Source organism: Falco peregrinus, chromosome 6 (assembly GCF_023634155.1).
Source record: "Falco peregrinus isolate bFalPer1 chromosome 6, bFalPer1.pri, whole genome shotgun sequence".
Lineage (NCBI taxonomy): Eukaryota > Metazoa > Chordata > Aves > Falconiformes > Falconidae > Falco > Falco peregrinus.
This window is the reverse complement of record NC_073726.1, coordinates 57,113,686-57,139,723: the sequence shown is the minus strand read 5'-3', so window position 1 is coordinate 57,139,723 and position 26,038 is coordinate 57,113,686. Positions and strand designations below refer to the sequence as shown.

General features: G+C 45.3%; 1 protein-coding gene across 13 annotated transcripts in view; it reads left to right on the top strand.

Moving 5' to 3' along the window:
• Positions 1-26,038, top strand: part of ZC3H7B (zinc finger CCCH-type containing 7B) — a 52,574-nt gene that overhangs the window by 1,040 nt on the left and 25,496 nt on the right. The window contains exons 1-11 of one of the 13 annotated variants that reach the window (XM_055807616.1): positions 2,207-2,726; positions 9,053-9,113; positions 11,048-11,081; positions 11,460-11,657; positions 12,522-12,680; positions 15,995-16,075; positions 17,610-17,669; positions 19,059-19,101; positions 23,082-23,347; positions 24,234-24,582; positions 25,562-25,671. In XM_055807616.1, the coding sequence (XP_055663591.1) occupies positions 9,061-9,113; positions 11,048-11,081; positions 11,460-11,657; positions 12,522-12,680; positions 15,995-16,075; positions 17,610-17,669; positions 19,059-19,101; positions 23,082-23,347; positions 24,234-24,582; positions 25,562-25,671 (1,353 nt within the window). In that variant the 5' untranslated portion in view covers positions 2,207-2,726; positions 9,053-9,060. Of the gene's footprint in view, positions 1-2,206; positions 2,727-9,052; positions 9,114-11,047; positions 11,082-11,459; positions 11,658-12,521; positions 12,681-15,994; positions 16,076-17,609; positions 17,670-19,058; positions 19,102-23,081; positions 23,348-24,233; positions 24,583-25,558; positions 25,672-26,038 lie in introns of those variants that run through there. The other 12 variants (XM_055807611.1, XM_055807614.1, XM_055807620.1 and 9 more) reach the window with 12 other exon arrangements.

Below are 26,038 nucleotides of genomic sequence, written 5' to 3'. Positions count from 1 at the left end.
AAGCTGAGGCACCAACTAGATTACGGTTGTATGTGAGAAGCATAAAGCTGTCAGAAAATGTAGAGCAGGTGAGGGAAATAAATTAGTGTGATCTTGAGAAGGAGCTTGAACTTGAAAAACATAAGCAAGGTACTTGGCACTCATTATTAGTTCCTCATGATCTTTAGCAATAAACAGGATCATATTAAATACCTCTGATTCCCTTCTCTGTTTTTCTCCCAAATATTGGCTAATTACCTGGGCCAGAAGAGTGAGAATAAAGTTAACTATGGATGCAGCTATATTGGAATTAGGGTGTACTGTGCCCTTGCAGAGTAGGTCCATAGATTCATTCTCCCTAGAATAGCTTTGCAAATCAAAGTAATTTTTACAACACTGTAACTAGTTCATAGCAGGGATTGGCAGCGGTTTGTCTCTGCTGGCTGCCTGCACATGAAACCTTGACAACCATGCTTACAAATTGTGAAAAATCTTTGTGTTAACTGCTAAGGAAAGATGTTATTTCATGAGGAGTGGTACATGCTGGATCATGACCTTGCAGGACACCTCTCAGTCTTAGCAAAGAAAATTGGGTGGGAGGGAAGTGTAATGTGACATTTGATTGGGAAATGTAGTCTTGAAAATGAATGTTCTTGAATTAAAAAGTAGTGCTCATTCCAGTATAACTCTTGATTGTGTGTAGATTCTGGTTTTGTTCCTCTTTCTCCTCAGCTCCTCCTAGGCTGCTGCCTTCTCACCCAGCTATGATGTCTTGCCTTTCAGAGGTGCTTCAGGGTTGGAGGCATCCTGGGCCTCATTTGATGCTTAGTGGCTCTGTGAGGCTGCCCTCCCAGTGTGCCCTGGCATGTCTGGTCTCCTCATGTTTACTTTTCCCATGCAGGCCTGTTCCACCTGTCTTCTGCCCAAAGCCACCACCCCTCAACAGAGACTGTCATTTGATGTACATTTTGGCCAACAGCTTCTACAGCAGAGGCCCAGCTTGGTTACACTCTACTCATTGTCACAGTGACATTGCCTGAAAATAAGAGAGAACCAATCTGCTGAAGAGATAATAAAAATAAACATTGTCTTAGCCATTAATAACAGCAATCTTTGGATCATAATATCTAAAAAAAAGTTCCTTGTGCTTAAATATTGTGAAGAGCGTAAGACAGTGTTCTCCAGTGTCATATGGTACATTTTACAATTCACAGCCTATATTTCATAAATTATCAGTTTATTGTGTTGACAGAGCTGCCAGAAGCCAATCCTACTCAATATAATAGAGTCTTTCCTTTTCTGATCAACATGTTTTAAATATTAAACAACTTCAGTACACTTCAGATGATCCCTTCTACCTGCCTCTGAATCTTGTCGGAGTTGCTTAGCTGCAAAGCAGAAAGTGACACTATTTTGGGTCACTGTAAATAGAGGAGCGAGACACTGAGGAATAAACATGTCACCGATTACACTGGAAAAGAGGTGATAATTTAACCCAGCGTCAGTCTGGAAATGATGGTCTGATGGCAGACAGAATCCTTTACGGAGAAAAAAACTATCCTACCAGGAAGGCCAGGCTGGGACCTAGCATAAACCTCATTTCAGAGGATTATTTGAAGTTAATGGTCGTGCAGCTCAGCAGGGGTGGATGAACCCCCTGTCTGTGGTGATCTGTATATCTCTGTCCTCACAACCGTTTCCCATGATAGAATAACGTGCTGGGGGGCCTCAGCTGACCATCCGCAACTGTGTTCCTGGGGCTCTGCTGGTATGGGCTGCTCTGGAGATTCAGTTCACTTTCTAGAAATATTGAGGGATTTGGGACGGAAACAAGCCAAAAATCTAGTTCCAAGAAAGTGCCTAAACTCATATATGTGTACATAAATATGAAAATATATATGCATGTGCATACATATATCATAGTATAATAGTATATAACATAATAGATATATAATAGTATATAATATAATAATAATATGTTATATGTACACACACTGCATATTTCTTTCCACCCAAAGATTTATGTTTTCAGAAGATCTTATTTACAGGGAACCCCCTCAGCAGTGCGCAGTGGACTAGGTAAGGTCTGGCTGGAATAGATAATTGCTGTGCCATAAGCAATGGCTCTGGCCCCCTTCCAGCAAATGTATGCGGGTGGGCAAAAGGGTCACTGCTTCACGTATGTGATAATCCCATGGGGAGGGGGGGTCTTGTAGTTCAGTTCATTGCTGCGCTTCGCATGCATGTATCCACTCTGCAGAGGCAGCTTTGCTTTCTTTTGGGGTATATTTTATGTATCAGCAAAGGCAACCAGGAAGAAGAAAAATCTTGCATTAAAATAAGAATGGAGTCTCAATTGCTTAAGCGCTTTCATTAATTTATTTTTTTTTTAAGCATAATTCACCTTAAAGAATCTCAAAACCAACCACAAGGGAAAGATTTGTGAATTTTTGTAATGGAAAGCGGTAGCCTCTAGGGCCCAGAGGATATGCAGGGAGGCATTTTCTCTTGCTGGTGCAGCTCAGAGCGAGCGAGCGAGACCTGGAAATGAAAGTAAAGAGATCAGGAGGCACATGGAGGGAGCTGCAGGGGCAGCCGATCCAGAAGCAGAATGCTGCCTTCTATAATTAAATAGCACTTACTATTATTATTACTTCTAGTAATAATACATTAATAATATCTCTAGTAATACAATACTATTTATCAAGGAAAGTTTATACATAGTGTGTGGGGAAACCCGAGGAGAGGTGAGTCCTTTATTATTATTTTGGGGGGATTATTTTTGTCTTAAACCGATTTCATGTGTGTGTGTGTGTGTGTGTAGAAAGGGGTGGACTCGAGAAACAAGAAAATGTGTATGTTGCCTTATTAGAAAGTAAAGGTTTCAGATAGTAACTGCATGGATGAAATGTTGTGTAATTGCAAATTTAAAAAAAAAAAAGTGGTGAAAAATAATATGGATGAGATTGTGAAGCTAACCCCTTCTTCCGCCGAAAATGTGGGGTTTGCAAAAAAATAATTGTCAGAGATCCTAATCCCACCCCCTGAAAAAAATGTGGTAGTAGTCTAAAAGTGAATAGCTACGGGAAAAGCCCCTGGGTTTATATGGAAAACTTAGTATTAATTGCATTTGTGCCAGTTTGTGGTTTGTAGGTTTGAGAGCTGTGTTCAGCTCTGTTATTTAGGCTGCAGTTTCCCCCTCTTGTTTGGTATAAACCCCATGAAGCAGCAGAGAAGCTCTCGTGAAATAGCTTTTCAGATGCATCTTCCGTAGGGGCTTGTAAAGTTTATCTAATAAGAAGGTTGTGGGATTTTTAAAATTTTTTTTCAAAATTTTTAATGCTTTAGACAGTTTCCGGGTGGCAGGGGAGGTTATCTTTTTTTTTTTTTTTTTTTAATCTTAAAGCTGCCTCCTAGACTCCTGCAGATGTGTGATTTCTATTTCAGCGGATGGGGGGTGGGGAAGGAGGAAGAGTATGTTTTGGTTTGTTTTCCTTTTCCCGGGGAAGTCTGGATAAATCCTACGGCGAGAGACCCCCCCAGCAGGGCTGGGGTGGCGGGGATGCCGGGGTGCTGGCGCCCGGCTGCGCCTCGGGGGGTGCGGGAGGCGCCGCCGGCCCCTCTGCGTCCCGGCCGGCCGAGGTGGCGTTTATGTCCGCGGTGGCCGCTAGGCGAGGCCGGGGATCGGCGGCCTAGTGCGCGGGGTCGGCGGTGAGCGGGAGGCTGCCGCTCCACCCGCGTGGGTGCCAGCCCCGGGATTTAATTTTTAAAACGAGGCAGCGGAGGGCGAGCTCGGTGGGCATGAAACCGAGAGCAAGTGGCCGAGGGATGGGGAGCATCACTGTCGCGCCCGCACCTCGCTCCTTGGCCGCACCGCGGTGCTCCCCGGGCAGGGGCAGGGGTGGCAGTACACGGGGGTGTTATGCGTGGGGTGGCCTGCAATACATGGGGTGTTATGTGTGGGGCACAAGGCTGAGGAGAACAGAAAATGGGGTGATGAGGGCAGGAGTGGTCTCTTGAGGCTTTGGCCATCACCTCTGGCTCTCTCCCGGGGAAACTTATGGTCACTGTTTTTATTTTCAGCTGGGGGTGAGTGGGTTGTTGCCACCTTGCCCTGCATTCACAGGAGGTATTGCTGAGTGAAGCTGGTGGTGCCCCGATGACAGCCGCCCCAAATGGTGTCGTGGGGCAGGAGTGAGACTAGTGGGGCGCTGGGGTGTGGGAGACCAGTCATGGAGGTGCCTTGGGGTGGCTGCTGTATGGAGGGACAGGGTTGTCAGAGCTGGTGGTGGGGACTCCTGATAGCTGTGGGCTGTGAGAAGCGTTCAGACCCGGGGAGGGGGGCATGGCAGAGAGCAGCCACGGGAGTGAGCGGGAACCCATGTTTGTAGTGAGCTGTGCAGCTTGTCCTGTGCTCGGTGTGAGCCTGGTTACCTGTCCTGCTGCACCACTGAGGTGGCCAAACTGCAGCCAGTGCAATGCTTCCGTGGTGCAGCCCCCCATGTGCTGCCCGGAGGAGGGTGCACATAGCCTGGGGCTGAGCTCCTGTCTCAGCTCTGCAACCTGCCACTTGCATCTTGGCGCACTTATTTCTGGCTGAAACGTTATAGTCAAAGCCAGGAAGTCGGTCAAGTGTGAACTCATTGCCACCCCAGAAATACAGTATGAAAAACTTTGCCCAAATTCAGCTCTAGCAGGGTTGGGAATAACACCCAGGCCCTTGATAAGGTAAACTCAAGTATTTGCGTTCATCTTGTAGTGTCTTGTAGAGCGTATCTACCTAGTTTGTGGTTGAGTCACCCTGTTTACTGGCTCGTGCTTCCTTCTGAAGGCAAGAAAACCATTTTGCCTGTCTGCAGCATTTTATTTCTGTCTAGCAAACAGTTTGTAACTCATTGACAAACTACACGAATAAAGTCCTTTCTAGATTTTGAACCAGAGAGGATAAACATCTCCGGACTGAAAGGATAAGAGCTTTGAAGTGGGAATATAAATACTGTGGATTCGAATTCTGCTGGTGATTTGAGCAAACAAGTCTGGACAAACAGATTTGGTGGGGGGAAAAAAAAGGGACGCTTAGGCACACTGGTTCATAAAATGTTTTCCGCTGTGTTTCTAAAAATATTTAGAAGACCAAGAAAAAAAAAGCTAAACAGACTCTGAGCTTACAATTAATTATGCAGTAGCCATGGTGTGGTGTCAGCAGAACTGAGGTGTTGCACATATGGGTGGCTTGCCATGTGTTGGGTTTGCTGGCATGATGAGTGTGCAGCTTGGTCCAAGGGTCAAATGAGACTCAGTGAAGAGGCTGGAGTGATGAGGGGAGACAAAAGTGACTGAGTTTGCCAGGGAGGTGGCAGGGAAGGAGGTATGAAGAGCAGAAGGAGTCCTAATGATAGCCTCCAGCAGTGGTGTGGCAGGCAGGACAGGGGAGATGTTTGCCATGCATGGAGGAGGGTGCTGGTATGGAGTCAGATGCAGAGGGAAAGGTGCTCGTTCTCAGGATATGTGAAAGAAGTTCTTAGGGCAGTAGCATGCAGTGTGCGTTTTGAGGGTGGTGCCATGAGGAGATGAGTCTTATGTACAAAGTCATGACATAAGCCTGAAGGAGTGACAGAGCTTTAGCAGAGGAAGCTGGTCGCCCACTTGTAAGGAGAGAGGAGTATGGGGCAGTATCAGGGAGCAACAGTCTGGAGCAGAGGAGGTCAGGCCTGTGGGTTATGTCTAAAGAAGAGCATGGAGGGTCATGTGTTGGAGAATGTTCACTGTGGAAGGTGAGGGTAGGACTGCAGAGAGTAAACAGCGTGCAGGGCATGGCGTTTTTTTTTTATGAGGGTTTTGTAGCAAGAATCAAAACTGCTGCTGGGTATTGTGGGACTTGCAGATGCAGTAAGTTGGTCAGCCATCCACATAAAGCAAGAATGAAGATACACGTTGGATGCTGTGGCAGTGGTGGTGAGGAGAGAAAAAACAAGGGGAGATCGAGGATACAAGAAAGAGTTGGGTAACTCTAGGAAGCAGACGTTCTGGAGCCTTTCCCTGTAGTCTTTTGGCTCCACTCCAGCTTTTGGTCAGTAATGGATGAATGCCCTTCTCTGTGGGCAAGCAACAGTAACTAGTTCTCATTGTAACACACGCTCACATCCTGCTGTGTAGGATGTTGTAGCAGTGGGTTCAGGGTAGCTATGAGAACAGGTACTGATCTCCTCTTTGCTCCTTGCAGTAGCATTTCAAAAGCTGAGTTCAGAAGCAGAAGTTGAAGTAGGCTGTGCATATCAGAAGCTTTTTGAGGTGATGATCTGTTTTGTGGATATACACAATTGTGAAGGTGTGCCACAACATTTTTGGAGTGCAGCCATTGCTTTGTAATGACCGGACAGTGTTAAACTGCTCTCCCCACAGTCACCAATAATCTCCCTTTCCATCAGATCCATGGGCTGCTGCTTCACTTTCCTGACTTCTGTTCTCTGTCATGGCTCATGTCAGAGAGCAGCAAGAGCCAGGTTGCTCCTCCAGAGAGGATAAGCTAGTAGCCAAAGGTGATGTCAGCCACCAGTAGTGCCCTCACTAACTAGGGTACAGTCCCACTGTATCTGAACAGCCCAGACAGAACAAGATGCTGATAGCAGGGATCCATCAGCAGTCTCAAAGAAGATGAGGTGGTGAATTGGGTCTAGGATCCACCCAGCACCCAGCAAGTCCAGCAGTAGGAGATGGTGCCAGAGACAGGATTGGAGACAAGCTACCAGCAGTGTAGGGCCAAGGTTTGTCCAGGAGATAGGACTGAGAACAGGTCCAGCTACAGTACAGCTCAGACAAGACAGTATGCCTAGACCCAAGCTGAATTGGAGCTCCTGGACCATGGGCAGAGGGTGCATGTGTGGAGGTCCGATGTGAAGCTGTTTGGGGCATTTCAGGCACTTGGGGACCAGAGAGCTAGAAACCCCTCCTTCCTCCCTGTGCTTTCCACTAGGACTCTTTGTGAGGGTCCACTTGACTCTTTTGCCCTCTGCCCCTTCATTTATCTCTTGTCATTTTCCGTGGTGGTTTTTCCCCCACCCTTGTCTCTTTTGGCCCTTGCACTTCTCCTACAGTGCCCTGCGGTTGCTCTGTCCTCTTTCATGGCTTTCATGCTGTCTAGATGGAAATGGTTCCTACTGCTGTTCTTCATCTTGTCCCTTTTCTCTTCTTTTGCCTTTGCAGAATTTCATACAAGGGAGACGTATCAAATTAATTGCCTCTGTCTCTTTTTCTACCCCTCAAGCCTGTCTGCCTGTAGCATTAGTAATCATATTAACCTCACTGTCTCCTTGTTAAAATTCCTTCTTTCTTCCCGATTGCTCATTATCCAGGCTATTTATAAATCATTCCAGGCCTTCTGTTGGTGTTGTACTGAAGTCTACCTGCATCACTTCTGTTAAAAGCCTTTGCAGAGATACTGATCATCACTCACCTTCTCTGTTGGCTTTCCCTTTCTTGCTGCACTGCCCATCCTGTTCCAAATGCAGCTGCTTGAGATCTTCTACCTGCTGCTCGGACTAGATTGCTCTCAGATTTAATGTGTGATGACTTACGATCTGTACAGTGTCACTCTCAAGCTCTTGCTTCCCTCTGCTACCACTTCTTTCTGGTCTTTCACTCCTGCCTTTCCCCTTCCCCCAACTCTCCTTCTTGGTAAAGGGCAGGTATCAATTCTTCTACATTTTGCATGGTGCAGAGCACAATCAATAAGGGCTTGCTGAATTGTCAGGATTGATTTTCACATACCTTAAAGGTCTCTTCACCCTATTTCAGACTGAATGTGATATAGATACTGTAGAACGATAATGATGGTCTTAATCTAAAAGGCAGCTGGGCAATAATGCTCTCCAAGCTGTTGTAGTGTAGAGAAATTACTTTTGTTTTTCTTGTGATCCCCAGGCTGGGAAGGTACAGAGTCTTCAGCTCCATCTCATCTCAGTGTTTCTGTGCTTGCTGCCTTTGTCCCCAAATGTCTTCAAATGCTGAGCATTGTTTGTAATCACAGCTGGTTGATAGCAAGGATGGGAAATTTGCTGTCACCAGCAACTCTTATTTTGCCACAAAGCATCATCCCTTCTCCCCTTTCTTATTCTTTTCTTGTATGGCAGACCTGTGTGCCTTGGGGAGAGGTCAGACAGGAGCCGTTCCAAGATTTGCTTCCAACTGCAGGGGATGAAGCTCATGTATTTTATGGTGTGATTCAAGTCCATTTTAGTTGAGAAAAGGGACGTTACTCCAAAATGGCTCTGTCATACTACTTATTTGTCTGTGCTTGCAGAGACCCATTCGGTCAAACCCAGACAAGTTATTGCACCCATTTGTGTCCCTGACTAAGTGGGCATAACTCTCTCTTGAGCCTTCCTCAGACACTGCCCATCCCAATTTAAAACAGCTGCAGGATGGGGCCCTGTTCCCTCTCCAAAGGAGCATTCACAAGTCTGTGCTGCTCTTGCCTACTGATTTTCGGCACAAAATTTCCCATTACATAGATTAATCTCTGTCCTTTTATGTGGACCATGACAAGCAATTCCATCTCCTTCCTTTGTGTCCCTCTTTGTGATATGCCTCCACACACCTTTTACAGATTACTTGTTTCATATGTCATGCAGTAAACCAGTTTAAATCTGGGCTAGATAAATGGTGGTTAAAATTGCTTATCATGGGAGGGTCCCAGCACAAATTCCTGAAATGACTGCCAGTGCAGAGGGAATGTTGATTATTACTTTTTTTCCCTTTCCTAGAAGGCAGTCATGACAACAGTTGGTTCTCATTGCTTTATTTACTGGCAGCCTAAGTAGAGAGCTCAAATTGAAGTCATTCCTCTTTGCCCATGTATCCTGGCATGTGAGAAAAAGCAGATACTTGGTAGTGAGCTGCTTGCTGTTCTGTATCTGCAGTGTGGATAAATCATGGGCTTTGGTGTTCGGGCATCTGGTCTGGAACATTTTGTTAGTAGTAAATTCAGGCACACACGAAATAGTGTGCTGCTTAGTTGTCAGCAAGACCTAAAATTACTCATTTTGTGTTGTTTCTTTTTCTTCTTCCTCTGCAGCAACTATAATGGAGAGACAGAAGAGAAAACAAGAAATAGAGAAAGGACTTCAGTTCATTCAGTAAGTGGACAACCTCATTGTTTCCTGTGGCTTTGGAGGCAGTTGGTTTTGTATTGAGGATGGCAGAAAGTGAGTTCCCCTGTTCCCGCTTTGGGTCTGCTGCATGGGAAAGAGATACTGGTCCTGAGGATTTTCACTATGATTCTTCAGGGTGCTTCTTGTCCTGCCAGCTCTCTAAACCCAGAATTCTATCATTTTAATTTCCTTGCATTTTGCTGTCCACTGCATTTCCAGGATGATCTTTATAGTCAGCATAATGCTAATAGTACTTGGACCTTTCACTTCATCTTCAGTGTGAAGATCTCAAAGTGCTCTCTCAACAGGGTTATCCCACCTTTCTTAGGAAGGAAGGTAGTGTTTCTGTTTTGTAGGTGGTGAAAGCAAGGTAAATGACTTGCCAGGTACCCCCATATGGTGCCTATAGGAGAAATAGATGACCTAGGCTCTTTTACAGTTGCCAGTCTAGTAGGTGCCTCAGGTCATTCTTTTGTGAATATCATTTGGCCTTTTAGGGCTTTAAGTGGTTGCTTTTGTAGTATTTGCAAGTCCAAGTACTTCCTTACAAAGTACTGTAGTAGTGTTTTTTCCTCCAATGTTTGAGTTAGTAAAGGCTTCAGACTTGGGTCCAGGTTCCGTGATGAGTAAGGAAGAGCAAGATTGTAATCAGATTGGTTTGGGGTTTTTTTAAAGGTCTGCTTTGAGTCCTGCAGTTATTGTGACTGAAAACTGTGCCTCTAAAATAGGAAAAAAAGCCAGATCTTCCATATTGCATATTTGTATCCTGTGGCATGGCAATGATATTTTCACCCCTCTCTGAGACTAAGTGGCACTGATAACCCAGTTTCAGAGAAACAGTTGTGAAGTTTATTTTGACAACATTTATAAAAATGCACCAGGTTCCTGGAAAGAAAATTATTTAGAAATATGGGGTGGTGTTCATGCATCTGGAGTGTATCTTGAACTCTGAATGTCATTTGTTGGCTTGTTTTGATGTGAAAGAGGTAGTCCAATTTTACAAGCAGCATGAATGTTTCTTACAAAGCCATGGCATTTCCTGTACTTAATTTTAAGTAGATGAGGATTAGATTAGATGAAATCTAAAAAAAAATTTTTCTCTGACTAATAAGATCTTTATACAATGCTGTATTTCAAAGGTGAGGAGAGCTATGGAAGGTGCTAAGGATTTCTCTAAAGCCTATTGTTTTCTCCTTTAAGAGAAAAAATAAGTATATGTGGACCAAGCCTGGATGTCTTGGATGGTCTGATTTGAAGAACAGAACCTTCTGAGTCTCAGTGCTGTTGTGGGGTAGGTGTTATCCACACAAGCACTGCCGGTTTTGTGGCGCAGCCTGGCAGCCTTGGCCAAGACAGCTGGAGTAGAGTTAAATGGCCTCCCAAACCTACAATGTTTTCTCCCTTTCCTTTGTGATGTAGGCTTAAAGACATGTGGCTGAGTTAACACAGAGCAAAGTGATCAAGCATTTATCACTGTATGTCTTTGGTCTCACAAAGGATTTGAGGAGGTCTTTGAGTGCCAGTCTGGTTCCTCTCATTAGAGCCAGATGCACTTAAATTAAGTTTGTATTCTCCATGTCAGCCTCTCATGGGATTTTCTCAAAGATTTTTTTTTTCAGATGGCTGTCTAAAGGCACTTTACAGAGGATCGTGTATGTGCAGAAAATAGCTGAGAATAAGATTCCTCTACTCTCAAATCCCTTTGGGACCTGACCATCTCTTGACACCACTGTGGCCACCACTGAATATAATGCTCCCTAATTGTGTTCTTTTTGCACCAGCTGCCTTTGAAGTGATAAAATGTTCAGTAACTTACTGAGATCGTCAGCACAAGACCAGAAAGATGATTTCTTCTTCAGACAAAAGCCCTTGTTTGCATGGATGCCTCTTTCATAAGCATTTTCTCTTCTTTTTTTCAGGTCCACGTTACCCCTAAGACAAGAAGATTATGAGGTAATGAAAAATTTTTTTTCTGAAGTTGGGAACCCTCTGCTTAGCAAGATTTGTTCTGTTGCACAGCCATTAGTTTATATACCAAAAGTGGAGAGCGTGGAATGGTCTGTCACAACTTGTCTGTAACTTAAAAGTTTTAAGGTTCTGACAATGAGGGTTTTCAGGGAAAGGAGAAGACACTTGAGTGTTCAAGAAGGAGATTTGACTGGATTATTCTCCTCTATTAAAAGACTGATGTTTTACAGGAGTGTGGGGAGGCAGGAGACTCTTGGTGGGCAGGAAGTTTGCTAAAACATATGGAAAGGAATGGGAAATTGGGAAGCCTCTCCTGCCTCTGAATATCCACTTCAGTCTATTTGCTGTCTTCCTACTGTCCAGGCCTTTTTGCAGAAGCTGGTGAGAAACCTGTTTGCAGAGGGCAATGATTTGTTTCGAGAGAAGGATTTCAAGCTTTCGCTGGTACAGTATGTAGAAGGGCTGAATGTGGCAGATTACGCAGCCTCTGACGAGGTGACTATCCCAAAGGAGCTCCTGTGCAAGCTGCATGTCAACCGGGCTGCCTGCTACTTTGCCATGGTGAGTGCCTTCCCAAGTCATTCCCAGGGGCCGGGGAGGACAGCATGGTTGCAGTGCCCTGCAATTGGAAAAGATGTCAAGAGGGGTTTCGATTGGTTTTGTCTGCTCCCTGTTCCAACACTGGAGGAAATGACAGACAGAAAACTCTCATATCTCCCCACTATTGTGGTGTCTTGCAAGAGCAGAGGAAGGATGTGAAGGAGAGGTGGTCAGGCCTAAGGTGCTGACAGTAGAGTTCTGGTCCACGTCGGTGAGGAGTTAGTACAATCCAGTGCCTTCTGGCACGGAGTATGTCTCTGGAATACTGTTTGAGTATTGCTCTGGAGGCTCCTGCATCCTCAAGTGAGGCACTGGAAGACAGTGAGAAGGCTTTGGGTCTTGATGGAACTTTCAGCACACATATGGAAAAGGATTCTGAAATGCTCAGGCTCTAAAAGGCTGCATGCTTCCATTTTCCTAAGGTATATAACAGCTTTCTTTTATGGCACAACCCTAGAGCAGGTCCGTCTTGTTCGTAATGAGGCTGAGTACCATGAGGAAAAATTAGCAAGCAGTCACATAATCAAACACTGTCAAATGTAACATGCCCAAGGCAGAGGGGCAGACAAGATAAGGTTGCTCAAGTGGCCTTAATTCTGGCATTCACAGACTTTGGAGTGTTTTGAGTTTTCCAAGACTTAACAAAATGTTGTATTACTCTGTTTTGTGTGTTTGTATGCTGGTCTGTGTATGAAGTAATATATGTATTTCCAGCTGCCTCTTGTGTTCCTGTTTCCTGCTGGGAGATAAAATGTTTGCATTCACACAGAAGGAGGGGTTGGTCTGCTGTGCCTCAGCTGACTCGAGGTGGTCTCTTCCATGCAGGGATTGTATGAGAAAGCGCTGGAAGACAGCGAGAAGGCTTTAAGTCTTGACAAGGAGAATATCCGAGCACTCTTCCGGAAAGCCCGCTCCTTAAATGAACTTGGAAGACACAAAGAAGCATATGAGTGCAATAGCCGATGCTTGCTGTCCCTCCCACATGTAAGTTTTTGATCAGTTTAATCAACTCATCTTGATTTCTGTGGCTCACCACCTTCCTCCTCTGTAACATGCTTGGTATGAGGCCAGAGGATAGCAGAAGAGGAAGCTTGGCTGTTCCTGGGAACATGCTTATGCTCAGAAATTCTGTTCCTCTGACTTGAAGTTGTTTGACCTCCCATGTTTCTTCAGTCCAAGTCACCTTCTACAGATAGTGCCAGCCAGAGATACCGGTTAGTTACAGCAGGTTGGTGGCCTGTTTGTGAAGAACAAAACCCTACCCTAACAAAATGTGAACTAAGGCCATGAGATTGTTTATTTAGCTGGGTTTATGTATTTCTAATGGGTGTTGCTACAAGCATAGGACAGTAGGACAAATGGTAACTGGAGCACTGGAAGGAAAACGTGTATACTTTCCCTGTTTTAGATTAAAATGTCTCACCTTTTATTTACTGATAGCTAAGACAAGCTGATAAAGCTTTTTATTTCTTGAGAGACATGCAAAGGTGTCCTTGACATCAAATGTCATAGTTACTTTTATGTTCACAGGTGTGTAAATTTTCACATTCAGAGGGGACTATCTGCATGTACTAGGCCTTAGATATTTCTTGACAATACTTTTGTTGAGTGTCCTTTTAGGCCAAATATTGAACAGGAAAACAGATTGTGATTAGATAGATTCTAGTGAGCACTGGTTGTCTTTGCTAAGTTTGGTTCTGATCTGTTACAGTAATGCTATTAAAAGAAAAATGTGTCTACTTCAGCAGGATAAGTTAACTTTCCTTTATTATTAGTGCTACAGAAGCAATCTTAGAAAGGCTTGTTAACAATTAGTTATTCCTTTCATATAGCTTGTAAAATGTAGTTTCTTTGACTTGGCAGAACAGGGTGACCAAAACATACTAAAGGTATCATGTTAGGGGAGTTTCAAAGGACTGTTTTTTAAACAAACCTTTTTATAAAAAAGCCCTATCTAATACATGTGTTCATGTAAAGCCCTATCTGGCTATATTTCACATTGCAATTGAACCACTTAATTGAATTTATTTTTTAACCAGATACTTATGTTTGCCTATCTCCCATTATTATCATTACAATTATTGTGGTCTACAAACACTTAAACTTCTCTGTAGCAGGAAAGTTCAGGCTTACAAACTCAATACTGAGTGATCTGCATTCCCTATTCTAAACAATTCAGTCTTGTAAATTAAATGCCCCATTGCCTTATTACGTGATTAACAGAAATCATAAGCCTTGTGTGCATTAAAGGCAAGTTATGCTATCCATCATCTCACTCTTGTTTCCATTACACCTCTGGAGCAGATAGGTACTTCCAGCTTACATTACTGTAACAGCTGAGAACTTCATTGTGGTCAAAGCAGGCCATGTATTAAAATTTCTGGTGTTAAAGGATATGACTCACTGTCTAGCAAAGTTAACTTGTTTCTGGGCGCAAATACTCAGTGCTGCTAGTTTGTAGAGGTTCCCAGCATCATGAAGTTGATACTCCTCTGTGGTATGCTTTTATTGTTATGGCATGGGGTTTTTTAGGTGTGGAAGGAGAGCATATTGCATGCCCTTGTTGAGCATCCCCTCATTTGGGTGGGAGGTAGTAAGTGCGTGGGTGGCATTTAGCTGAGAGAAGGGAAAGCTAAAGGAAGATCTTGAGGGTGGCAAAGAGCAGATAACCCCTCACTCCCAAACCTCAGGCCTGCTGACAAAAAGGACAGTAATTAACTATGTGTTGTTGGGAAGGGAAGTGGAGGCAGTCTAGAGAGAAATACATTCTTGATCTTGTCGAGGAATCTGAGAAGACATCTCAAGAGTTATGTTGGCATGTGGAGTTGGATAGTGTAAACCTGGTAGGTATGAGATCAATGAAAGAAATTACATCAGAGGTCTTTCTGGTGAGTTTTCCATTGAGAGCAAGAAAATGTCAGGCTTCAGAGGACACCTGGGAGAGTGTTTGGAAAGGCAGAATTAACAGAAGCAAGCAAAGCAACAAAGACATGATTGGTGTTAGAAAGATCTGAGAGGTGGAGGAAAGCGAGGAAGGAGCAGTGACCATGAGATTTGACCAAGAGGAGGTCTCTGGAGGGTGCAGGAACAGTTTCAGGAAAAGAAGGTATATCCTAAAGGTGTGTCAGATGGGGAGAGAAAAGGAAATGGACAAGACAGATTTTCTCTTCACTGAGTTCAGAGAAGATGGTGATAAGACCAATGTTGAGTATGTGGGGAGAAAGTACAGTCAAGAAGTGGCACTCTAAATCAAAGGGAAAAGTTACTGATGTTGTGGGCTGGAAGAACTAGAGGCTAGTGAGGGGCTGAAAATGAAAGGATGAAGCTACAGGGAGGAGGAGGTTGGAAAGACCAGCATGGCAAGTAGAGAGAAGGGAGCAGGCTTCAGGGTTGGAGATGAAGGAGGAGATGTTGGGACATTAAGGAGGGATATCACAATAAGTAAAGCAGATATTTTTTTTCTTCTTTGAAGAAACTGTTAAAGTACTCCAATACTTCTGCAAACAGGGAGAGAGAGGAAAGCAGATGGAAGGAGTTGCTGGTGATAAATAAGCGAAGAAGCTTGTGGCAGGTTGTTAGTTCAAGCAGAATTGGAGAGGATGGAGCAGGGCTATGGAGTGTGGCCCAGAACTTTGTCTAAAGCCCACAGTGTTGTGTGAGTGGGCATGGGCAGTGAGTGGGAAGGATGGTAAATAGCATGCAGCAGGGAAAGCAGAAGGATCTGCTTCATCAGCCAGAGATGATGAAAATGGCTTGTGGCTCTTCAGTTGGAAACCAAGACTTGGTTTCAGCTTCAAAAACAAACAAACAAACAAGCAAAACAGGATAGTGAATACTCTACATATCAAAACTGGTTATTAACTCTGAGGCTGGCAGAGAGGGAAAGCATACAGACTCCTTCCCAGACGTGGGGACCTCATGGAAGCTGTATCAGCCCCCAGCAGCCAGCCTTGGCAGCCCCTCCAGCTATCTTGCCAGCAGGAAAGTGAACCCTGCTTTCGGAGAGTGGGTGCTTTCTTGGAAGCAGACATTTGATTCTGATTTTCTGCAGCATCTAAAGAGCATAGGGGAAAGCACCTAGTGCAACCTCAGTATCTCAGCAGGGCTGAATGGCAAGAGCCCTCAGGTCTGCATGGACTCTTTCTCCTAGGGCTGCTCTGGCAATTGTCCACCTGCAGCTGTCTACAAGTGAGGCTTCTTGGCCCAGCCCAGTGTGGATAACTGCGTTCCTGTTTTATTTGATTGTATATGCCACAAAGGCAAAACTGAAAGTGTCCTGCCAATGGTTTTGTCCCTAGGATGAAAGCGTGACGCAACTGGGACAGGAGCTTGCCCAGAAGCTGGGACTGAGGGTTCGAAAAGCATACAAAAGACCTCAGGTATGACTTCTTTTTTCTTATAGGCTGTCCTTTGGCTCTTCCAGGTTTCCTTTTGCGAAAATGATAGGTGCTGCTCTTTAGTTACAGACACATGTACACTACCCTGCAATCTCTCTAGCAGGCTGCCGGCTACCCTCCTTGTCCTGACCCTTTGATTCACTTTGCCTTGATCCGTTTGTAACCCCATTGCTGCTCTGTGCCTACTGCCAGGGTGTTTCCTGAGTTCCCAGCTAAGCCAGGCAGAGCCAGGCCGGTGCTGCAGGAGAGGCCTCTGATGCACTGGGAGCCTGTGTTTTTTGGAGGAGGGGGACATGTGGCTTGATCCCAAAGGAGTTTTTGCATCACAATCCGTTCCCTGTTATGGAATGAGAAGGGTAGGAGCCTCTGCTGCGTTGGAGGCATGGCTGGTGGTGTAGTGCGATGGGTCATGAAGGGTTCCTGCCCCATATCAAGGTGTACCTCATCTTTGTGGTGTGGGAAAGGGTTGCGTTTTGGCAGAACAACAGGTACACATCTGGTCAGATGCTAGGAAAGAAGGCAGCAAAAAGTGAGTTGTGGGTCCAGTTAATTAACACCAGTGGCTGGATCCGTAACTTGGCTCTACAGACAGTGCTGCCGTAGCTGAGGTACCGATGGTGTTTCAATGTATACCCTGGGACGGAGCTAGAGGGCGTTGGGCCACTGCTAGCACTCTGGGGTAGGGCCGCCTTGGTCATGTGAAATCCCAGGATGTGTTACCAGGAGCAGGGAACAGCAGCTACTAGGCGATGCTTAGGTTTGCATTTGCATCCTCGGCCCCGTGTGCAGCGGTGTGTTAAACAGCCGGCATGTTCCACCTCCAGAGAGGCACCCCTGCTGTATGTGGTGAAGTGATTGGTGGGCATCCAGTTTGCAGAGAGCTTTTGGGGTAAATTTGGCTGTAGCATCTTTTTTCTCTCCCTGACCGACCTCACATGTGATTCGCCTACCCCAAGTAAACCTTTGACATTGTAGCAACTATCAACACTCCCAACAGAATTATTTTATGTCAAAGAAAGGGAAGTTTTACACAGGAATGTTTTTTGTAGCCATGCCACCTTTTTGCTGCTGTCACGTTACTCAGCTGTGATGGGCTTACTCCACCTGTATGTTAGAAAAAATGAAAATTAAAAACTCAAAAATGTTTTTACTCTTTAAAATTTAGTGATTAGTATTTTGGTAACACCTTGCTATCTCTTGGTTGACTTCCAGCTTTCATTCCAGTGCTGTAATGCCTTCCCAAAGTAGTAATTTCTTAATGAAAAGACAAAACCTTCTGTTCCTGCAGGTTTTTTGCTTCCTGATTGTGTGCTGGGTATTGAGTGTTTTGCACTGAGGTGTCCAGAACAAATATATGGCCCTTTCAGTTTTCCAGAAACTGTACCCTTGTGTCACAGTGGTATGCCTTTCAGGGTGGCTTTTATTTACAGGCAGTGCCTGTATTGTAACCCAGCTTTACCTAGTTTATGAGCACTCATGGGCTGTCTGGGTTCTAAGACCTCTCTCTTCCTTGCAGCAGGAATTGGAAACATTCTCGCTACTCAGTAATGGCACATCAATCAATTCATCAAACCAGGTAGAGTTTGTATCCTGTGGTTGTTACTGTTCATGGATTGAGCTACTAAAAATCTTCACAGTTTTATTTACATGCAGATTTATAACTGTCTTGTAGGATTTAAATGTATGCATTAGTGTTTTCTGCTTTTAAGGAATCTTACCAAGGAAATTCGTTTCTTTTGAAAATTTTTCTAGTGACAACATTTTTTATGTCAGTAATTAGATCACTGAAAATGGTTATTTTTCTTAGTTATTGTGAATATTTGCTTTCTCTCACATTTTAATTAAGCTTTAGTTTTCAAGTTTTTACATAGTTAGGGCAATGCAAAGTAAAAGTCAGAAAGTGCAACTGCTGAAGAAATACAAAATTAAATCAAGTGAAGTACTGAGCAAGGTACATACACAGTTTATGTATTCTTTGTATTGTCCTGTCACCTGGGAGATCCAGCTTGAACAAGGCACTATACAAATGCTAAGATAAAATATAGGAAATTGCTGATTTCCTTATTCCACCACTAGGCAAAAAAGACCCCAAACACTTGCTGTTTTTACAGGCTGTTTGGTACTTCATGCTATTCCTTAAAGCAAACAAACTATAAAACTGTAAAAATTGTCATTTTGTACAAGATGGGATACTAAAGAATTAGTTTATCTCCCACTGTTCAGTGACTTGCCTTAGCATCTTTCTAGGAAAGCCGGTCAGCTTTCTTTAATAGTTGTACTTTTTCATTTGAAAATCTTGTCCTTTGCAAGAAATGAAAATAGTGCAAAAACTAGAAGTTGCAAAACCTATTTCAGTAGGTGCAGTATCTCAAGAGTAATGCTTTATTTGTGCCTTTTTAAGCTTGCACTGAAGACACATATACTTACCTCTGTTTATGTTTCTGTAAAACGTGGGCTCATTTTATTCCTTGCCTGGAGCTCCAAGTCAGCAGTTGTCTTGGCTGAAACCCTTTCCTGTTTCGAGGTTGCTGTAAAAGTTTGTGGTTGTTAGATTGCTAAATATGTGAACTAAGAAAGGAATGTTGTATAAGATCAGGCTAATTAGATCTCACACTGCATGGGGGTGACCAATTGATGTGTCCTGGGACTTGGGGCACAGTGTTCTCATACACACATGAAAAAACAGAATTGCTCACATGGTTGGGTATTGTGCAGGACTGATGTTCCTTTGCAACAACAAGGTTTGTCCACTGCTGGAGATAAAAATGAATGGGGTCTTTGGATTAATGGCCTCTTAAAGTTCGTTGGGTTTACTGCTCTTGCACTGAAAGAGGCCGTGAAGGAAAACAAAGGGCCAGATATATTTCTGAGTATTAAAGAGTCTTATCTGTGAAGCGTGAATATATTTTTAAAGATGAATTTCTGGTGATACTTTTCTCTCCCCTTTTGTACACCCTCTTTGTAGACCACTTCCAATGGATTGGGTTCAATAGATGACATTGAAACAGGTAAAGACATCTCTGGTTTTTATGGCTTCGGTAAGGTATCTGACCAGGCTAACAGGCCTGAGAGGTTCATCACCTTCATGTCTCTTCTGTGCATTCCTGGCTTTGGTAACTAGGAGGAGGAAAAGGGTGGTGGGAAGCAGAAGTGTTTTTCCTGCAGAAGAGCTTTTTGTCCAGGCCTAGTGAGGGACAAGTCTGGGAATTAAAAGGGTCTGCTTTCTTCTTGAGCTTGGCAAAGCTTCTGAAACTGTGCTCCCAGCCAAAACAGTCCAGATAAAGTGAAGTTAAGATTGTAGGTGGCTGTGCTCTGAGCGTGTATGGTCCTCCAAGACGTTGAGGTGGAGGAAATGAAAACAAAGAGGGTTGGGCGGGATCCAGAGAGAGCTGTGTTCAGGATTAGGCACCCAGGAGGAGCAGAAGAACTACAGGGTTGCTTTTCTCATGCCAGGAAACAAGTGACCTTAACTCTGCCCCTGTAGAAAGGCTTGCTATGTGCTTTGCCCTTTGTTGTGTGTTGGAGCATTGAACTCATGCCTCTGAGCACATCAGTCTTTGTTCCTTTGAAAGGTAGCTCTGTGTGTGAAGGTAAGTGTGAAGTCTTACTACTGCAAGTAACAGTTGCTCTTTTTATAGAAAGAAACTAATTTCATTATTAGGGTGCTTTGGAAAGCATGTTAGTTCTCTGTTGAATGTCGGTTCAGTAACTGACTGCTATGTGCCATCATGAGTCCCAGCTCTGTGAATTAAGGAAAGTTTTTTTCACATTATCTTGCCACTAAAATGAACTGAACTCCTACTGCAGAGTAAAGAGTGACGGCATCCAGTAAACTCTTTATCTAATCAGGATTTGATGTAAGAGCAGCATGCCATCTTTGCTGCAGTTCAGGAAGAAAGAACCTTTATCACTAGGAAATCTTTTCAAAAGCACTGAAATTACATATTATCCCTTTGCCCTGAGAGCGGTGTGCCACCAGGAGGGCTGTGGGTACTGGGTACCTTGAGAGTTTCATATTCAAAGCAAGCACCTTTTTTAGCAAGGTGTTTTGTTTTGTTGTTTCGGTTTGTTTTTAAGATGCAAACTCCTGAAGCTCTTTCCCTCATGCCTTGCTTGAAGTCATCTGATTAACTCAGCCCTGCCCAGATCATGGCTCATATTTGGCTCAGTACGGCCTTTGGCCAGCTAATGCACTAGGGAACCACTGCTCTTTTGGGAAGTGGAGCTAGAAACAGGGCTTTTAAAAGCACTGTACTTGCCAGTCTGGGACAGGCAGGTGTATGGCCAGAGAAGCTACCACGTGGGGGGCATGGTGTTAAGGGACTTGGTTCAGCGGAGCAGATGGACAAGACCTTCACTGAGCTTGTAGTAATAATACAGGGGTTTAGTGTCATGGCAGCGGGAGAAATCAGGAGGAGGCAGGTGTGTCTGTGATCTACTAGAAGGCTGGTTTATTTTTTTAAGATGGAGCAAACATTAGGTGAGTGCAGGAGGTGCGTGAGCCTTCTGGATGAGAGTACCTGGGATGTGGGGGTGTGGCTGGCGAGTAGGGTCAGCAGATGGGGTGTCCTGAGGAAAGAAGGAATGGAAAAGGAGAGATAAGGGAAAAGATTGGTCAGAGGGGAAGGGGAGGAAGTGATTAAAGGAATGGCAGGGTTTAGGTGGACAGGGAGAGGGGAGAAGACATCTTCCCTCTGCCCCTTGCAAATCGAGGAACCTGTTGATCTCTGCTCTGCTTGCCCTTCACATGCACTGAGCTGTGGGGTGTCCCACATTGTTCTCTGCCTTTTGGTCATGCATTCAGCTTTTCAGGGGTTTAGGTCTCTCAGGGTAGGGTATATGAGGGCCTCTTTCCTCTACTTCCCAATTTCAGTGGGAACTGGAGGACCTCATTCATTATTCAGAGAAGGTCTGAACTTCTGGATTCTTTGGGGCCCTGTCATTGTGAACCCTTTTGGTTCCCCTTGCACGTGTCCCCGTCCCTTCCAGCATGTCCTGAACTTCTTGTTGGCCCCTGGAGGGATCTTGACAGTACTCCAGATTTAAACATCTGAAAAATGGGAAGGCACAAGCCATCCCTTTGTACTCAGGGAAATCTGGCTGAGCTACCAGCAATGAGGCCATCACCGAGGGAAACTGGATGGCTGGCTCCCAAATGCAGCTGGGGCGGTCTGCGCCAAGGGCAGATGAGCTGAGAGAAGTCATTGCAAAGGGGGCATGGGGTTGGAGCCGAACCTGATCTGAGGGGCAGCTGCAAAACTAAGGACATTTACAGCCTTCCTTGAGGCGCTGCCTGTGGGGAATATGTCTGTCTGCAGCACTGAAAACCTGTGTTGGATTCCATAAGGTACAACATGCTTTCCTTCAATTGCTGCATGAGGCTGTGGAGAGGGACCTGTCTGTCCCTTGCCGCTTCCCCTTGCTTTCCCTGCTTTTTGTCACAGCTCAGCCTCCAGTGCCTTGCACAGTGACTTTGGCTGTGGTCCACCTGCGTGGACCACTTACAACAAATGCCAGAGGAAAGGTGGCAGGGAGTGGTGGTGTACACCTGGTGGGGTTAGAGATAAGGGGGCCAGCATGTGTGTGTGTGGTGTCTACTGCTGTTTTGTTCATGACTTGGGGGTTTGCAGGAACTGCTGATTTGCTGAGCTCTCTGAGAAGGGCAGCAGCGCCGTCCTGGGTCAGTGAACATGCAGTGTAGAGGATAGCCACATCCAGTTAGAAAGGGATGGCTAAGTTCTTGTGGGGACTGGGTGAGCAGAGCTTTTCTAGACAGGATGCAGCATTTCTTGCTCAGAAGCTTGTCTAGTTTCTTTTCTGTTCTTATTAGTCTTTCTAATAAATGCTATTGTCTCCCCTTTCAAACTTTGCCTTGCTTATATCCTTAGACTGTCATAGCTACAGCGCAGCCGCTGCTATGTGGATGAAGAAGGTAGCATCTTTGTCTTATTTCTTTTCTTTTATTCCAGGACATCTGCACAGGGGCAGAATTAAGGTAGTTTGGGTGCTTTGTTTGAGAATTGCAAATGTAATGCTGCATTTTTCATATTTCTAACATCTGAACATTTTTTTTTTAACCTTTAATTTTTTTGAAAATAAAATGCTCCTCTGTGAAGAATATGTGCTTGTAACCTTAACCTCACTTAACAGAGGTTTATATTGCATGATGGGAACATCTTACCATTTCAGTAATGTATTGGAGAGGCACAGAAGCCTTAGGGAAAATCACTGCCTCTCTCCTGCCCCAGCCGTGGCTCACACAAGTTCCCAAGGGGATGTTTGCTGCTGAGGTGTTGAGGGTGAGTGTGGGCAGCAACCTCCCACCTCTGGACATCAGGAAGCACTGAAGAGCAGGGAATTACTTGAGTAAAGACCGCTGAGTGAGTCTGATGGGGTTTTTGGGGACACATTGTTAGCACAATCTGGTCTGAGCACCCAATCTCTGACTCTCTTCCCAGCAGGACCTTGTGGGTTTTATCTTCTGCCATTTAAGATGCCTGAGCTTTTAGAGAGTGTATATGAGTAAGGAAACTTTTGGCTGGGATATTGAAGCTCCAAGGAGCAGAGAAGGCAGTGATCTCTGCCAAGTGCATTAGTAAGGAACATTAAAGAAAACACCAGGTGGTGGGTTGTAGAGAAATTGGATTATGTGCCCCTGGCCTTTAGTCCTGGCCACAGTGAATTCAGTAACTGCTCAGCCACAGGTTTTGTGTTGTTCCTGGTTACTGTACGTGCTTGCCAAACCCTGACAGTCAGTCTGGGCACTGACCCTTAGAGTGTATTTCAGCTATTGGTGAACCGTTGGAGACTGGGAACAGAAATGAAAGGGCAAGAACTCTTCAGACCAGAATCCCTCCTCTTGGAAAACTGGCATACTTGTTTTTGTGATTTGATGGAGTTGTACAATATTGTTTTTACCAGGCTGTGCTCTGCTTGCCCCTGCAAGAGACTCTCCTTGATGACTGGCTCTCTTTCTTCCTCATCACAGACTGCTCTATGGACCTGCAGTGCCTCCCAGCTCCTGTGGCCACCTCCATCCCTGTGAGCGAGGGGCTGGGCCCTTTGCCCTCTGACTCAGATGCAAAGGGCTTGCCTACCTCACTCCCTGCTGCCAGCTTGCTTCTGTCTCCAGACTGCGTGTCCTTGCCAGTGCCTGAGAGTGTGGAGGACTTCACAGATGGGGACATCATTGGGGAAGAACTGGACTCCCTCCTGGACTCGCTCGCTGAAGGGTCACCATACCCTCTAGTAAGAGTGGGTGCTGCATGGGTCCCCTGCTTCTTGTTCCAAATAGGTCGTTGGAGCGTGTGGATATGTGTGCTGCCTCTCTCCCTCTTTCTGTCATTCTTTCTTCCTAGCTCTTCCTCTGGCAAAACTCATTCCTTCCTTCTTTCCTTTATTTCTGCAACTGGCTTGTGAGTATCTTAGGAGCCCACCTCCAAGCCTGCTTTGCTCCTCAAAAGGTACCCAAGATAGCCTTCCCCTGCCATCATCTTCCCCTTGGCTTCTGGTGTCTATGGAGTTGAAGCAGGCCTGAAGGTAGAAATGAGTGTGCTGAAGCAGGAATGATGGGTATATTTTATACAGTGGGCATGCTCTAATCTCCTTGTATTATGTGCAGGCTGCATTCAGCCTAAGGTCTTTGAACAGGTCTGGGAGCTGCAGAGACAACCTGTATTCATACTTATGTTGGTTTTTAGTTGCCATTCTTGATGATACTATGTGAGCTAACTTGAGTCTGGAAGCTATATAATCATATTCATGCAGGATGCCTCTTGAGCCAAAAAGCTCTGATGAGAGGTGCCACAAGTAATGGTTGTTACCCTAACCTCGGTGCTGTGTGCACTCAGCTGCACCGCTTCTCAGCCTGAGCTGGTTTAAGTGCCCTGCGCAGGGCTGTGCCTTGCAGGCTGATGAGCTGGGGTAGTCTCCTCAGGGACCTTGGTCCAGACTGTGTGTGGTGTAGATAGACTGGAAGGTCTGTGGGAACTCTGCAGGTGGATGGAACTGCCAGGTACCCTTTTGCTTCAGATAATACAGCATGCACTTGAGTGGGAGTCTGTTGCTCTCTGTGTTCACTCATTCTCTGCTCCTCATTCCTAATGTGCTGTTTATCCTCTCCCTTCCCAATTCCCCAAAGTCTCTGGTCCAGGGCACTATTCCTACCAACCTGCCAACGGAGATGCCCCAGCTGATCCCTGTGTTTCCGGGGGGAACTCCGCTGCTGCCCCCAGTCGTGACAGCCAGCATCCCTGTCTCCACCCCCCTGCCACCTGCTTCTTTTGGCCTGGTGATGGATCCCACCAAGCAGCTCTCCTCCTCCTCTGTCCTGGATGCCTTCGAGGCCCCGCCAGGAGGAAGTGCCAGCTCCACCTTAGATTCACTGGATTCCCTGGATCTGCTCCCCTACACAGACTCACGGCTCGATACCCTGGACTCCTTTGGGACAAGCAGAGGGTCGCTGGATGCATTGGATTCCTTTGCTATTGGTAGGTGTGGGGCTGATGGGGTTTTGTGCTGCTTTAGCTGTGAACACATGCCATAATTATTTCCTTCAGTGCCAAGGACATCTGTCATATAGCTCTTGTCTGTCAGTGCTACAGAACAGGAGTATAAATGTAGGAGAGGGCAGGGAATTGTCTTGGACAGAGCAGCTGAATATGTCTACCTCGAGTAATGAGAAAGGCTGTAGGTGTGTGATCCCAGAAAATCAGTATGTGCATGGTGTGAAATCTCAAGAGGAGAGAAACACAAAGATGTGTAATGATGAGCAATGATATCTTAACCTGGCTTGGTGTCCAGGAGGCCTCCATTGGCACAGTTTGCTAGACCATAACATGATTCCTTTATCCTCCCCAATATCTCTATGGCACTTTGGGCCAAATGAGAAAAATCCTGGTAATCGTTTTAGGTAATATAGGACCTCGTTGCACTGGGCAGAATGGTAGAGGCCAAGGTAGGTCTGTCCCATCTCTGGATTCAGGGCAGTGAGTGTCCTGTTGCATGGGGCACTGCACTCTCATGTCACAAGGAGCAAAGCTGTGGAGGATGGTGGGCAAAGAGTAAGTCCCTCCTGTCCCAGGAGGGAAGGCAGGCTTCTTCTTGGCTAACTTGTTCCCAGTATTGCAGTATGTTGGCAGCAAAAATATTTTGAGAAGAGCAGAAATTGGCAGGTCAGCACTTCAGCACTCAGATTCACCTCAGCATTGGGCTACTTTGGAGTTGCCGCCTTGGAAATGCCAGCACTCAGTAGCACAGAGTAGGGTTTGGGCGACAAGAAGGCCTTTCCTGGAGTTTTTCCAAGACTTAGGCAGGTGGTTTAGGGAAAAAGTATTAAAATGTTATGAAATAAATAAAGCAAATGGATTTAGTAAGCATTTGTTTTTCTTTTTGTGAGCAGAACTGCTCTGAAAGTGAAATTATTGGTTTTGTTTTGTGGGGCTCTTTTCCCCTTCTTTTGCCCAGAAGAAACTAGCCCTCAGGAACTGCGACACCTACCTGGCAGCCAAAAACCATCCCCCGTGGTGAGTGAGACGCTCCCCCGTGCTGATGTCCCAAGGTGCTCTGGAGCCAAGGTAGTAGTGACTTGGGTGATATAGGTAATTTGGGCCCCTCTTCTTAACCTGTCCCAGTGAGTTGCCTCCCACATTGTGGCAAGGCAGGTAAAGATTTCCCCAGAGTCAATAGGAAGATATTTGTTCCATCTTCATTTTTATTTGCAGCTCTGCATATTGCTAAGGTAAACATGGCGTGTGACCTAGGTTGTAGGGTCAACAGGAGATCATGGAGGCCAGTGTCCCATTACATCTGGCAGCTGCATAACACTGAAGGGTGGGGCAGAGCAAACCGGCATTGTCCTCAGACTACTGAGGTTCTTTGCTCCTCTCTGCCCCTGTCAGGAGGCTTTTCCAGATACACTGTTCTGCCACTCTCCCATGTCTCCAG